The sequence below is a fragment of the Podarcis vaucheri genome, assembly GCF_965113315.1.
Source record: "Podarcis vaucheri genome assembly, chromosome: 3".
Classification (NCBI taxonomy): Eukaryota; Metazoa; Chordata; class Lepidosauria; order Squamata; family Lacertidae; genus Podarcis; species Podarcis vaucheri.
The window spans coordinates 24,343,985-24,359,853 of NC_138761.1; the positions used below are offsets into that span (position 1 = coordinate 24,343,985).

At 43.5% G+C, this 15,869-nt stretch overlaps 1 protein-coding gene and 2 long non-coding RNA genes across 5 annotated transcripts in view; 1 reads left to right on the forward strand and 2 right to left on the reverse strand.

Moving 5' to 3' along the window:
- HAAO (3-hydroxyanthranilate 3,4-dioxygenase) overlaps positions 1–15,869 on the forward strand; it is a 90,363-nt gene that overhangs the window by 40,291 nt on the left and 34,203 nt on the right. Inside the window, exon 10 of one of the 3 annotated variants that reach the window (XM_082217921.1) lies at positions 14,741–14,875. The exons of 1 other annotated variant lie outside the window; for it this stretch is intronic. In XM_082217921.1, coding sequence (XP_082074047.1) covers positions 14,741–14,819 — 79 coding nt within the window. In that variant the 3' untranslated portion in view covers positions 14,820–14,875. Of the gene's footprint in view, positions 1–14,691; positions 14,876–15,869 lie in introns of those variants that run through there. One more of the 3 variants, XM_082217919.1, reaches the window with a different exon arrangement.
- Positions 1,423–7,633, reverse strand: LOC309529669. The gene is made up of 3 exons (XR_014218276.1): positions 7,122–7,633; positions 6,833–6,877; positions 1,423–1,775 (listed from the first exon to the last, which is right to left on the reverse strand). It is a non-coding gene; the product is annotated as an uncharacterized lncRNA (long non-coding RNA).
- Positions 7,746–9,921, reverse strand: LOC309529697. Its single transcript, XR_014218331.1, has 3 exons — positions 9,788–9,921; positions 9,422–9,532; positions 7,746–8,437 (listed from the first exon to the last, which is right to left on the reverse strand). It is a non-coding gene; the product is annotated as an uncharacterized lncRNA (long non-coding RNA).

The following is a 15,869-nucleotide window of genomic DNA, read 5'->3' on the forward strand; positions in this document are numbered from 1 at the left end:
TGGGTGGAACAGATTCTTTGATGTCAGGGCTTCAATGGCCTCTGCAAGTCTCCACTGGCACACCTGCCACTTTTAGGACCAAATAAATGTATGGCAAATTCATAGAATCATAGAGTTGGAAGAGACCACGAGGGCCATCGAGTCCAACCCCCTGCCAAGCAGGAAACACCATCAGAGCACTCCTGACATATGGTTGTCAAGCCTCTGCTTAAAGACCTCCAAAGAAGGAGACTCCACCACACTCCTTGGCAGCAAATTCCACTGTCAAACAGCTCTTACTGTCAGGAAGTTCTTCCTAATGTTTAGGTGGAATCTTCTTTCTTGTAGTTTGGATCCATTGCTCCGTGTCCACTTCTCTGGAGCAGCAGAAAACAACCTTTCTCCCTCCTCTATATGACATCCTTTTATATATTTGAACATGGCTATTATATCACCCCTTAACCTCCTCTTCTCCAGGCTAAACATGCCCAGCTCCCTTAGCCGTTCCTCATAAGGCATCGTTTCCAGGCCTTTGACCATTTTGGTTGCCCTCCTCTGGACACGTTCCAGTTTGTCAGTGTCCTTCTTGAATTGTGGTGCCCAGAACTGGACACAGTACTCCAGGTGAGGTCTGACCAGAGCAGAATACAGTGGCACTATTACTTCCCTTGATCTAGATGCTATACTCCTATTGATGTAGCCCAGAATTAAATTGGCTTTTTTAGCTGCCGCGTCACACTGTTGGCTCATGTCAAGTTTGTGGTCAACCAAGACTCCTAGATCCTTTTCACATGTACTGCTCTCAAGCCAGGTGTCACCCATCTTGTATTTGTGCCTCTCATTTTTTTTGCCCAAGTGCAATACTTTACATTTCTCCCTGTTAAAGTTCATCTTGTTTGTTTTGGCCCAGTTCTCTAATCTGTCAAGGTCGTTTTGAAGTGTGATCCTGTCCTCTGGGGTGTTAGCCACCCCTCCCAGTTTGGTGTCATCTGCAAATTTGATCAGGATGCCCTTGAGTCCATCATCCAAGTCATTGATAAAGATGTTGAATAAGACCGGGCCCAAGACAGAACCCTGTGGCACCCCACTAGTCACTCTTCTCCAGGATGAAGAGGAACCATTGATGAGCACCCTTTGGGTTCGGTCAGTCAGCCAGTTACAAATCCACTGAGTGGTAGCATAGTCAAGACCGCATTTTACCATTCATAAATATCATCAATGCTTGCCGAACAATAAATGGACAATGGTTTTAATGTTTAATTCAACTTTTAGGTGTTGAATGGTCCCTTTAAATTTGAAGGTTCATTACTGTTCCACAAGATGTGTATGTCTTTAAGGGCCAGAGCAAATAACGTGACCCAATTTTACAGCCGTGAAAAAAAACAGCAGGATCAGTGGAGGGTTGCGTGTCTGCCATTCAGTCCCATTCCCATCCCAAAGAAGAAGAAGAAGAAGAAGAAGAATGGAGCCATTAATATTGTATCCACACATCTAAAACTATATGACACCACTTTAAACAGTCATATATTTCCCCAAATAATCCTAGGAATGGTAGTTTGTTAAAGTTGCCACAGCTCCCTGGGAAGAGGGATTGATTGTTAAATGACTCTGGAATTGTAGCTCTGGGACGGAATAGGAGAGTTTACAAGCAACTCTCAGCACCCTTAATAAACTACATGGCAACTGATATGACTTTTCATATGTGGTGGGCATGTGAGTTGTTACAACCATTCTGGGAAAGAGTATGTACAGAAATAAGCAAAATCACGAATCAGGACATATAATGTAATCCAAGCCTAGGCTTTTTTTTTTTTAAAAAAGGATATTTTTTTATTAACCGACCAATCACATCAAATCAAACCAAATTACATAAATTCCAAATTGCACAGCCGAATTTTAATTTTTTGTTGGGGGTACCCCTATTTCAAGTTCCGAAGGGGATCCAATCAACTTCTTGCTTCTTGCTGCTGTTTTAATGTCCACAAATCTAACCATATTATGTTCACAGTACTATCCAGTCCTTTCTTATTGTTTTTCCACATCTCTTGTTATTTTCATATATTTTTCCTTTCTCTTTGTGACCTCTGATAGTCTCCACAAGCTGGTTAAAACAGTCTGTAATCCTGCATGGATATTATTATTTTTTTAATCAAATAGCCGTATCCAGATGTTTTCCATATAACATCACTTCCATACATCAAAACAGTCTTAGCGTCATTAATCTTCACCAATCTGCCTCCTTTCTCAAATCTCTGAGGAGATTCACCAGGAATGCAGTCTGAAAACAAGTCCGCTCCTCCTCCCGGCTATAAATCCTTTGGCAAGATGGCGACTCTGAATTAATTGCTGCGCCATTCCAAAAGCTCTTATTGCTTCTCGATCTCCATAAAGCATACTTTTGGTTTAAGTTTATCTCCACACAGACCTTAATCATCCTGCTTGGGTCAGTTAAACCGACAGTTCTAATGAGGAGGGGTTCTTGTGAATCACATAGAAGGAAAGTAAAAAAGGTTCCCCCCCCCATCAGTCCTGCTGCCGACATACCCAACCTTTGGTGTATCTTCATCATAAAATATTCCTGTTGCTCCAACCCGTCGTCTTCTTTCGCAGAGGTCCCTTAAATTAGTAGTCTTCACCCCCCTTTTTCACTTGAAATATGTGCATTTGCTTCATTTGTAATTAATAATTCCAAATTGCTGCAGCTAGTGTGCAATCAGAGACAGCGTCCAGGAGAGCCGAGGTCCACATGGGGGCATTCTGCCTAGTGTTGAATGGTTTCTTTAAATGTAAAGGTTCATCGTTGTTCCACTCCATGTGTATGTCTTTAAGGGGCCAGAGCAAGGGCCAGAGCAAGATAATGAGACCCAGCTTTACAGCTGTGAAACATAGCAGGTGCTGCTGAGTTGTATTTGATTAAGGCGTGTCAGCATTTGGGTAGAGAATATAAGGAGCAGCACCTAGCTCTCCCATTACCCTGGGGGATGGGTTGGTGGTTGGGTCATGTTTGTTTGTTAATATATTTAGTGTTAATGGAGTTTTTGTTTTTCTTATTAAAACCTTCTTTAAGTTATTTTTGAGTCCTTTCTTTTTAATGCATGATCTCCCCAGCAAGCTCTCTGCAGCGTTACTATACTGCAAAAAGCCAACATCTTTGGTTATGGGCCCAGCTGCTGAGTGGATGACTGCATATTTTTGGACTCTGAGAAAGGTTTGAAAACTCCTTCTCCTGTTAGCGTAGTTTTTGTGGGTCTGGAAGAGTTCCAGAATGGTTGACCGGGTTCCTGAAGCTGAGAAGGCTCTGGTCTTCCCACAGCTGACAGATGAGAACTATAGTTTATGGTATTTTCGGGTGGAGGCGCTTTTGACCTCTAGAGAAGTATGGACCTATGTAACTGATGACCCTCCTGACCCTGTGACTAATGCTTGGTCAAAAGGAGATGCAAAAGCCAGGGCAATAATTAATTTGGCAGTCAGCGACCAGCAAGTAGTCTATATAAGAAATAAGAAAACTGCCAAAGAAATGTGGGACAGTCTTGCAGCAGTGCATGTTAGAAAAGAGTCAGCGTCTGCATTGACGTTTTTCAAGCAGTTGTACCAGACAAAGTTGCAGCCTGGTGGTGATTTGGCAGCACACTTGAGACGTCTGGAGGCAATACGCGGCGAATTAATTCGAAGGGACATGGAGGTACCTGATATTCAGTATGTTTTTATCATCCTTTGTTCCCTTAATGAGGACTTTGATGGTATAGCTAGCCAGATATCTGCTGTTCCACCAGCACAATTAACTGTGGAAGGGGTAACGGCAAGATTAATGGGCGAGTTGGATAGAAGGGAGGCTTGTGCCATAAGCACTCCTGTTTCCAGAAAGAATGAGGAACACCATATGCAAACCTGTGGTGATACAACTGCATTTAAAGCTGCAAAGCGTTGTTGGTTCTGCAATAAGCAAGGACATTTTGCAAAGGACTGCAGATCCAAAAGAAAGCAAAGTACTCCCAAGCCTGTTTCTGTTCGTCAGTCACGGTCTTCAGCCCAGCAGCCGACATCGTATAGTAGGGACAGAAACGAGCCGCGAGCTTTTCACGCTCGGACTACAGATCGTAAAAGAGTTAAAGGTGCCAAGTGGAAGTCTTTTGTTATCGACTCAGGAGCATCTCAGCACGTCTGCAACAATCGAAGCTTGTTTATTTCTTTCGAAGAGGAAATTGGTAATGTACATTTAGCCAATTCACAAGTCTTGCAGTCGCTTGGCAGGGGTACTGTTAAACTTGACTCTTTAAACATTACAATAGCAAACTGCATTTACTGCCCGTCAGTGGACAATTTATTATCAGTAAGGTGCTTTGCTCATCAAGGCATAACTGTGCGTTTCTTAAAGTCTATGTGTGAGTTTTTCGATGGGAACAAACGTCTATTGTATGCCCGGGAATCTGATGGTTTATATAGACTGTATTTTCGCACCTACTCACAATCGCCTATAAATTGCAGAGCAGCACAGTCAAGCCAGGGGTTGAGGAATGTAAGGCCACATTCTGGGTGTGTCCACGAGGTGCACAGAATTCTGGGACACCTGAATTTTGCTGATGTAATTAAGACAAAGAGTATTGTCAATGGCCTCAACTTAAAACCATGCAAATTCTTTATGCAGTGTCTATCCTGTTGCAAGAATAAGATTAAGGTTGCACGCAAGGGTAGGTGCTCAGATAGGAAAGTAACTGAGCCATTTGAGTGTGTACATTGTGATTTGGTTGGGCCACTCCCACCATCATTAGGAGGTTCAAAGTACTGGCTTACCCTGATAGACCAGTATAGTAGATATTGTTGGACTTATGCAATAACTGAGAAGTCCCAAGCATTTGAGAAGTACAAGGTTTTTTGCAACTGGGTAAAAACGCACTTTAACAAACCTATTAAGAACCTGTTTTCTGACCGGGGTGGGGAATTTGTTTCTGAGGATTTTGAGAAATCCCTGGAAGCGCAGGGGACTACTCATGAGTTATCTTGCCCCCGAAGTCCCTGGCAAAATGGGCTTGTTGAAGTTGTGCAGCGTGACTTGCAGGCAGGGGTTAAAACTTATCTGCACGATGCTAATCTGCCCAAAGCGTTTTGGGCTGAAGCACTCAATGCCTTTTGTTATGTTAGAAATCGCAGCTATCATTCTGGTTTAGATGTCACCCCCTATGAGAAGCTGTTTAAAAAACGCCCTAATCTGAAATACCTACGTATTTGGGGTTCAGATGTAATTATGCATTATCCTGCTAAGCAGAAATTGGGTGAGCGTAGTGTTCAGGGAAAATTAATGGGCTACCAGCAGGGGGCGTACAGAATTTACATACCAGCAACTGGCAAATTTCATATTACCAGAAGCATGATACAAACTGTAAATTGGAATGGGGTTGCTGTTTTCCAAGATACTGATGGTACAAATGATACTGAGGTAGAAGAGGAAGCAGGAGCAGCAGCAGGAGGAAATGGTGCTTCTGAATTAATGGGGAAAGACAAAAAGCCTGTTGAATCTGATAATTTGTTTGATGATTTAAAGTCACAGGCACCCGAGGGGAGGTTAGATTCTCTTGAGTTTTCTGACCGTGAGCTTAGCCTACAGGCACCTCTTCAGTCTGATAATGATGATTTACAACCTGAAACTAGTAGTTCACTGAGTCCCATTAAGTCTGAGGAGTCTGACTCTCCTTCCGGACTGAGACGTTCAGATAGAAAGAGACAGAAGCCACAGCGTTTTGCAGATGAACATTTTAATACTGTGTATGCCAATAAGGCGGTTTTTGAGCCAAAAAGCTACAATGATGTTCAGAATTTACCTAAGCACCAAGCTGTAAAATGGTATAAAGCTATGAACTCTGAGATAGCTTCTTTAAAAGAGCATAACACTTGGTCTCTTGTACCACAAACCCCAGATATGAGACTTATTGATTCAAAATGGGTTTATAGAGTTAAAATGAATGACAAAAATGAAGTTGTAAGGTACAAGGCAAGACTAGTTGCTAGAGGTTTTCAACAAATTCCAGGTGAAGATTATGTTTTGTGTTATTCACTAAGTGTAAAATATGAAACAGTTAAGCTTTTGTTAAAAGATGCATCACAATGTGGAAAAGCCCATTATGCAATGTTTCTCTGCTCTTAAGAGAGTGGTGATGTACCTTAAACATACCAAACATTATAGGTTGCAGTTTACATCAAGTATTGACAAAGGTTACACAGGAAAAACATGTACAAAGTATGCTTTATGTTTTTGTTCCACAATGATGAACCGCAGGGGAAATGTTGAATGGTTTCTTTAAATGTAAAGGTTCATCATTGTTCCACTCCATGTGTATGCCTTTAAGGGGCCAGAGCAAGGGCCAGAGCAAGATAACGAGACCCAGCTTTACAGCTGTGAAACATAGCAGGTGCTGCTGAGTTGTATTTGATTAAGGCGTGTCAGCATTTGGGTAGAGTATATAAGGAGCAGCACCTAGCTCTCCCATTACCCTGGGGGATGGGTTGGTGGTTGGGTCATGTTTGTTTGTTAATATATTTAGTGTTAATGGAGTTTTTGTTTTTCTTATTAAAACCTTCTTTAAGTTATTTTTGAGTCCTTTCTTTTTAATGCATGATCTCCCCAGCAAGCTCTCTGCAGCGTTACTATACTGCAAAAAGCCAACACCCTCACCCCCTTCTTTCGAATTTGGGGGTGATTTATGGGCACAGCAGGCAAGGGCAGTGTTCCCCATTCCCTTGGGGCAACAAGGGAGGCTGCCTACTCCCATAACAGCCTCTTAACTACCCCGTGTGGGTTGGAGAGATGGTATTGTCGGCCATCTTCCAATGCGCCCCTAGTGGCCCCCCCCCAAGCCTAGGCTTATTAACAGATATTCAACTTAATATGTTATACACAGAACTTACAGTGGTACCTCAGGTTAAGTACTTAATTCGTTCCGGAGGTCCGTTCTTAACTTGAAACTGTTCTTAACCTGAAGCAGCACTTTAGCTAATGGGGCCTCCCGCTGCTGCCGTGCCACCAGAGCACGATTTCTGTTCTTATCCTGAAGCAAAGTTCTTAACCTGAAGCACTATTTCTGGGTTAGCGGAGTCTGTAACCTGACGCGTATGTAACCTGAATTGTATGAAACCCGAGGTACCACTATATAGATTTTCTTCTGGTGGCTGCACAATTACTCATAGCAAAGTAACTGATCACCTACACATCAGATAATGGAAAAAAATATGGACAATTGCTTTGTCTGAGAAACTAAGAAAGAGAGTACATGTCTCAACAAGGCATCTGATCTGGATAATTTTGTTGAAATATGTTACCCCTTTATGAAATATTCACATGGACATATGGGAAAATCTAACTCATTAGTCTTCTATTCCAGGGAGAGGGGGTGGGAATGGGGAAAACCAATTGTTCTGTTAATGTTTATATTTTTGGAAAGCGATAACAATGGGGTTTTTTTTAAAAAAAGGAATAAAAATAAACAACAACTCCAAGATTTTAGGGGTGGGGGAAGCCATGGCTGTTTAAAGTGGCATTATAGTAATTTAAATGCATGGTGCGAATGTGGCCTAAGACAAAATAAAACATATTTCAGTGTTCCACTAGGAGTGAGGTCTTGCAACATGAATGCCTAGTTGTTATATATAACATAGTGTCAGAACTCTTGAACAGACTTGCATCACCCACAGCACCAGATTTAATTTTAAAAGTTGGCAGGTGTCAGTATATAGGTAGAAAATTCATTTCGGAATTCTTAGGGCCGAAAGGGGTGGAGTGGGGTGAGAGGAAGGATCTGGACAGTCTGAGCCAGTGGTTCATAGATCCCACTCAAAAAAGCCAAAAGGAGCTGTGTGATAGGAAGCTGAATTGATGGCTTGAAACATGAGTTTTGATTAAAAAAATAGGGAGTTGATGAAAGTTTTGAAAGTAGAGGAAATGAGAGCAAGTGATATATAGAGTCAGTGAATTCTTTTTGATTAACCAAGAAATTGACACATTGTGCATAACAACACTTGCCCACTGTTCTCTTTAAACCCAAGCTCCTCATGTTTCAAGTCTTCCTAAATGATTGACTTTGCAGAATACAGTGAGCAAAAATCTCCCCTTTCATGCTGATTCGGCTGCTATCGTATATTGCAGCCAAAATAGTCCTGGCCATTTTGAACCCACTTACCCGCCTCTATCTTGGACCAATACACCACAGAATATAGCATATTTGAAAGAAAGGAAAACACAAGAAAGCTTGACAAGCTGAGGGGGAACAGAGTAAATATTTATTATTTGCAGGAAGGCAGCATCTTGAGATGACTCTCTGACTGTTTTAAAAGTTTGCATTGCAGAAATCAGAATCATCACAGCAGTTGACTTCCAGACGGATACCATTTTGATTAGGAGAAGGCATATCACACTTCACCATATCCTTCGATGCACAATCGAGTATTTTATCTCTAAACACCCCATCTGAGACAACGTGTGAAGAGAAAGAAAGAGGAAAAGAGAAAAGAGTGAAGATATGTATCATTCTCACCCTCAGTCACCACAATGATTAACTGGACTTCACATAAAATATCCAAGGTGCTCTCCATTAAAATAACCTGGTAATACTGATGGCTGAAAGAATAAAGAAACACAAGGGCTGAATCTAGACATATATATATATATATACACACACACACATTTTAGGAAAACGTGTTGTAAACTTTATAATGGGAAATCACGTTGGAGAAAGATGGGACTCCACAGTGCCATCCAGTGCCACAGTGTTATAATGCATATAAAATGCTTTTTCTTTACTAATGCAGCTGAGTCCAAGGTTCATTACTCTGGGGAAACAAAGCTATTCTGAATACAGGTACACATGTCTCTCCCCAACTTCTTCAACGGCCCCTAAATCTGCTCAAGAATGTAGAGAGAAACACACAAACAAGTTTAGGAAGCATATATGGGAAGGAGTGGAGTGGAGTATTGTGTGGTACCCACATGCGTACTGTGGGATATTGCAGTGAGACATAAGTATGCATGGAGGGTTTGAGACCAGAGAGCTGTGTTTTATAGAATTGGGTCACACACCCTCTTTTCTGGTGATGTAGGTATCTTATTTGTCCTTCTTTTCATTATTTCAATGTGCTGGGGAGGGTGACAATAAATTTTCTGAACGGGGTACCACCTGACCTTGATACACCACTGGGTGATGGGGGAAATAAGACCTTCTCTTCCTTTCTACACTCACACTCTCTTCAACTATGCAACAGTCAGGAAAGAAATGTCTGAGCTTGTTGCATACAAGCTCAGACTGCATGCTTGAAGCTATGCTTCTGACAAAGGCATTTCCATGAATTATTCCCCAGTGCTGTATCACTAAGCTGAAAGAAATGGAAAATAAGCAGAAGGGGAATGTGGACCATGGAGCCCAAACAAGGCACAACCTTTGAAGCTGTTTCTTACTTTCGAGGATGGTGATGCCAACACAGGTTCCTCCATCATCAACTTCACATGTTTGGTGGTTGCATGGCATTCCTGCTACCATAATTAGGCATTTTGTACAGAGGAGAGCATCTGTTTCCAGAGACAAAACCAAAATGTTGTGAATAATGGAGGGTTGCTTTGATTGATGGATTATATTTCTAGGCCACTTTTCATTCAAAGGAACCTCAAAGTGTCTTAGAAACAATGAAAGACAATAGGGTAATAGAGCATCAGAAATACAGCAGAAATCATAAGACAGAATACATACTTCTGACTGCCAACCTGCACTTAAGCTGCCTCCCTTGGCTGACAGTGCTTTTCCCAGCTCTTGCAAAAAGAACATACCTCCAGGTGTGAGGAACAGGAAAACACAGATTGCAAGAAGTACTTCACTTGGGATGGACATCTTGGTATCAAAAGGACACTGTATGTTCTCCAGCAGAGCCCCAAATCACAGAGGAATAGATGTGGACCTTTACTGGATTCCTCCAGGTTGGAGAAGCTTCTTCCTTTGATCCTTTTAACAACAGCCTAGAGATCATGATGTTCTTGGAAAGGAAGTATAAAGATAAATGGGTGGGTCGTAACATCATGAACTGGCCACTCATCACAGAACAAAAATCCCAATTTAAGTGAGAACATGAAGTGTGGGTGGAACAGATTCTTTGATGTCAGGGCTTCAATGGCCTCTGCAAGTCTCCACTGGCACACCTGCCACTTTTAGGACCAAATAAATGCAGGGCAAATTCATAAATATCATCAATGCTTGCCCAACAATAAATGGGCAATGGTTTTAATGTTTAATTCAACCTTTAGGTGTTGAATGGTCTCTTTGAATTTGAAGGTTCATTATTGTTCCACAAGATGTGTATGTCTTTAAGGGCCAGAGCAAATAACGTGACCTAGTTTTACAGCCGTGAAACAGTATAGCAGGTGCTGCTAAGTTGTGTTAATTAAGCTGTGTCAGCAATTGGGTATAGTATATAAAGAGCAGCACCTAGCTCTCTCAGTACACTGGTGGTTGGGTTGGTGGATGGGTCATGTTTACTGATATATTAAGTGTGAAATGAGTTTTTGTTTTTGTTATTGTTATTAAAACCTAGCTAAAGTTATTTTGTGTTGTGTGGTCTCCCCAGCAAGGTCTCTGTAACTAGTCTGCAAATAGCCAACATTAGGACCAAATAAATGCAGGGCAAAATCAGAAATGTCATCAATGCTTGCCCATCAATAAATGGACAATGGTTTTAATGTTTCTAATTTAATATAATAAATCTGTAGAAATGACACTATAAACACCGCAAAGCCATACTTACCTCACAACCTTATGCATGCCCATTCAAAAATAACTTCAAGGAGACCTTTTAACCTCACTAATATAGAAAAGATGGGTGTGACAATCTTATAGCAGATTTTGATAGCCAAGATGTGTAAATAAGCAGCAGAGTCCTGACGTTCCTGAAAGACTAAATGCATTTCCCCACTCCCAAAGAAGAAGAAAGTGTTATAGGATTTCCTTTCAACGTCTTTTGTTTTATTTTGTATTGAAGAGACTTGTTGGAGACAGTATTACTGTGATGGCTTGGGACTCAGGCTCAGACTCGGAACCAGAGGAGTCTCAGTCTGCACTGGATCCTTTGCCTATCATCTGAACCAAGTCTGGGGCCTGATCCTGAAGAGCCCCAGTCTGCACAGGTTCCCTTGCAACAAACACCAACTGGGCCGAGTCAAGTGCCTGAGGCCTGCCCTGGCTCCAGATGCGGGGATTACCTTGTTGCCTTCAGCTGGGCCCTCACTTACAGCTGCTCCACTACTGGTTTGGTCAGGGGAGGCTGAGGCAGCCCCTGGGTCTAGTAACACAACGACGTCTCCCTGGCTGCAGAGACTGAGGTCTGAGAGAAGGAGAGACCTGAGTACTTGCAGGAGGAGTGCTCACCTTCGAGCGAAACAGGGAGGTGAGTCACTGGGGGATCAAGACCGGCCGTTACCCCAACAAAGATAAAAGGCTGTCAGACCCCGCCCCAGGTTGCGGGAGCAACATTGCTGTATGCCAGATCCTGTACCTGTCCTTGCCTGGTTTCCTGCCTCGTGTCCTGCCTTGACCCTGTCGGACTGACTCCTAGCAGAACCTTTAGATTCTGGACTGGACCTGGACCAAGATTCTCGTGTTACCCCCGGGCCCAGCACAATTACTTCCAAATATCATTAAAATAATGAATTGTTGTGGAATTCTGGAAAACTGAATTTAGGAATCAAGAAATGAGACAGAATCCAAAATTAACAAATGTGTCAGTTGTCATAGTGCTTCTCTCCCATGGCATGTGTGTATAAGCTGCCTGCCTCTTCTTAGTCAATGTGTGTGGCCACTGGCATGAAGCTTGGACATGGCAATTCTTGGAAACAGAATTGACACAGTCATCAGCCTTCACCCTCCTGCAAAGAATAAAAATTATATACTGTTTCTCTTTAGCTTGTCATCCTTTCTTGGTTTTTTCTTTTCTTTCAAGCATGATATATGCAGTGGTGTAATAGACCAAGATAGTGGGGGGGGGGGGGGGGTTGAGTGGGTTCAAATTAGTCAGTGCTATTTCAGCTGCAGTATCCTAAGGTACAGTAAAGGTAAAGAGACCAACTGACAGTTAAGTCCAGTTGCGAACGACTCTGGGGTTGCGGCGATCATCTCGCTTTACAGGCCGAGGGAACCGGTGTCTGTCCTCTCCGCAGACAGTTTTTCCAGGTCATGTGGCCAGCATGACTAAGCCGCTTCAGGCACAAACGAACACCGACAGCAGAGCAGCACACGGAAACGTCGTTTACCTTCCTGCCAGAGCGGTACTTATTAATCTACTTTCACTTTTGGGCGTGCTTTTGAACTGCTAGGTTGGCAAGAGCTGGGACAGAGCAATGGGAGCTCACCCCGTTGCGGGGATTCAAACCGCCAACCTTTTGATTGGCAAACCCAAGTGGTTTAGACCACAATGCCACCCATAGTATCCTAGAACAGCCCAATCAGCATGTGTCAGGGAATGGTCTGAATCAGAGGATTGGGGAATGCATTCTCAGGCAGATCAGATCTTCATTTTGCATCATGTTGCTTGGCTCCTAAAAATAGATAATGATGGCTCCAGGCAAACCTCCCTGGGGAGAACATTTGAAACCGGGAGTCATCACTGAAAAGTCCCATTCTCATGTTGCCACTTTCCAAACCACCTGTGGATGAGGTATACAAAGAAGAGTCTGTGATGACAATTACAGGGCCCAGTGAGGTTGTCAGGATAAAACATTGCCGGAGGTGCTAACCCGGAAGTCACCCGGACTCTGGGGTATGCATTCTCAGGCAGATCAGATCTTCTCTGAAGAGGAGCTGGAGGAGTGGGTAGATTCGTGCCCCTTGTCTCCAGCAGTTTCAGAAGCAGGGAGAGACACAGACACAGAGCATCGTAGACAGGAGTTGCCTAGCTACGAGATAATGGAAAGAAAAACAGAAGGGAAGGAACATCAAGCAGAGACATCATTAGAGAGTATGGGAGACCCTCCCTCCCCCAAAACTAGGAGGTCTGTCCATATTAGAGAACAAAAAATGCAGAAAGGAGGAACTTCTCGTTGGCGCCCGGGATGTTGTGGGAGATGGAAGGGGGAGGGTTCATAGTAGCTAACTTCGCTCCTTGTGGAGGGATATGGATTTTTGCTTGCAACCGGATGACTGAATAAAAAGGACTATAAAATAGAAAGTGCTCGTTAATTCTTGTCTTTGAAGTCACTGAAGGGAGGGGAGGACTCTCCATGCCTTATAGCATGAAAGGGGAGGTTTTGGGCCAGAAACTGAAATGAAACAGTCATCATCCTATGACCTTGTGAGTTTTTCATTTAATCATTTGCCTTTTGTGTATGTGCTTTCTTGGCCAGCGGATGCAATTGCTCTGGTACACTGCTGTACTGAAATTATATGAAAGGGGTACAGGCTTGGACAATGGGCTGGCCTGGGATGTGTGCGGAGCTGACAGAGCAAGAAGGCTTCCCTCAGGTCTGTTCCCAGGCCATTTAAACAGCCTCCACTTGGAGCCCTACCTTGCTTTTCCTCACCAGGTTCCTCTCATTGAGTTTGTTGTTGGAGCGTCAGATTGGCTGCTTCGCTTGCCCCAGTGGAGTCATGATAGCCAAATGTTTTGTGAGGGTTTTTGTTTTGCTTTTTCAAACTTTGTTCCACAAGTCAAATACAAAGCATGAGATTTTGGCTGCAATACACATTTACATCAGAGTAAACCTCACTGATATCAGTGGGGATTTCTTCTGAGTGGTATAGGTTTGTCTCAAACTAAGCATTCCCACGTTGCCATTCCACTCCTGTTTTCTTGGAATGCTCTGATTGGTCCACAGGAGCCACCCAATCCAGCTCCAGGTGGAAGTGAATCCGCAACCTGATTGGCCTTCAGGTGAATCCCGAAATTAGCCAATCACTTGGGGCCCATTATGTAAATAATGTATATAAAGCAAACATTCTGGGGGAACTTCCATTCCTCCTCACCACTATAAGCTGAATAAAGAGCATGAAATCCACTCTCAGAGTATATTTCAGTGGCAGTGATACAGCACCGGAAAGGCAAGGAGGCTTACCTCTGCCCCATATTCAGGAAGACCACCGGCTTTCAGGTTCCTGTCCTATGCCCTAATAATTTGTGACCCACACTCCATAGATTGCTTTCCTATTTAGAATTAATGTGCTCCATACGTTTTACAGTTGGCAGAGCCCGGCTCTATGATGGGGAATTGACACCTAGGGTCTCATTGCTTTGAACTGCATTGAATCCCCCCATATGTTTAATCTACCTAAATCCCTGGTGAGATGTTCATTCTCAGTCATGGCAGTCCAGTCTCATTACAACAATCTAATGCTTCCACTTATTTTGGCAACACTCTGAATAGCTGACTGCTCAATTAAGCAATGACATTTTCCCTAAACTACCATTTTTCTTCTTTCCATTCTGCTAGTTACCGGTAATTAAATTCAGGAGCAGGAGGTGATGTGAGAGGTGGAAGGGATTTGGTATTTGGTAAAAAGTGTTCCGCATCCTCAGAAATTCTTCTAGATTGTCAACAAGCAATGAATAACCTAAACGGAGAGTTTATTGTTATCGGGCAATGAACGCTTAGAGTCAATCTGAAAAGATTAACTGATATGGTTTAAAAAACAGCCGGATCAGTGGAGGGTTGCGTGTCTGCCATTCAGTCCCATTCTCTGTTTTGTTTTGAAGGTTTCAGTGGAAGAGAGCTGAAGGATCCATTGCTCTTTCCGTTATTCAGGATCCTGCATGGAAAAGACCCTATACCTGAGTTGCTGGCAAGACTGATTAATAAAAGACTGATAAAATGTTTTATGTGAGCACTGCAATCAAAGAAGAAGAAGAAGAAGAAGAAGAAGAAGAAGAAGAAGAAGAATAAATTTTATTTATATCCCGCCCTCCCCAGCCGAAGCCGGGCTCAGGGCGGCTAACAACAATAAAACAGTACAAAGGTACAACATAAACAACATTCTAAAATCATTCATTATAAAAATTAATTAATTCAAGCCACTAGCAACCATTGGGCCAGAGCTCTGCGAAGATTGCCGAGGGAGGGAGTCAGGCTGTGCCCTGGCCAAAGGCCTGGTGGAACAGCTCTGTCTTGCAGGCCCTGCGGAAGGATGTCAAGTCCCGCAGGGCCCTGGTCTCTTGTGACAGAGTGTTCCACCAGATCGGAGCCACAGCCGAAAAAGCCCTGGCTCTAGTTGAGGCCAGCCTAACTTCTCTGTGGCCTGGGACCTTCAAGATGTTTTTATTTGAAGACCGTAGGTTTCTCTGTGGGGCATACCAGGAGAGGCGGTCCCGTAGGTACGAGGGTCCTAGGCCATATAGGGCTTTAAAGGTTAAAACCAGCACCTTAAACCTGATCCTGTACTCCACCGGGAGCCAGTGCAGCTGGTATAGCACCGGGTGAATGTGATCTCGCAGCGAAGACCTCGTAAGGAGTCTCGCTGCAGCATTCTGCACCCGCTGGAGTTTCTGGGTCAGTCTCAAGGGCAGCCCCACGTAGAGCGAGTTACAATAATCCAGTCTGGAGGTGACCGTCGCGTGGATCACAGTGGCTAGGTCAGGGCGAGAGAGGTAAGGAGCCAACTGCTTAGCTTGGCGGAGATGGAAAAATGCCGCCTTTGTTATAGCTGCAATCTGCGCCTCCATGGAAAGGGAGGTGTCGAAGATTACACCCAAACTCTTAACGGACGGTGCTGGCACTAATTGCGCCCCCGCAAGAGATGGGAGTTGCCCCCCCAATCCCATATCGCCCCGTCCCAGCCACAGGACCTCTGTCTTTGAAGGATTTAGCTTCAACCGGCTCCCACGTAACCATCCAGCCACAGCTTCCAAACATCTGGTCAGTGTGTCTGGGGCCGAGT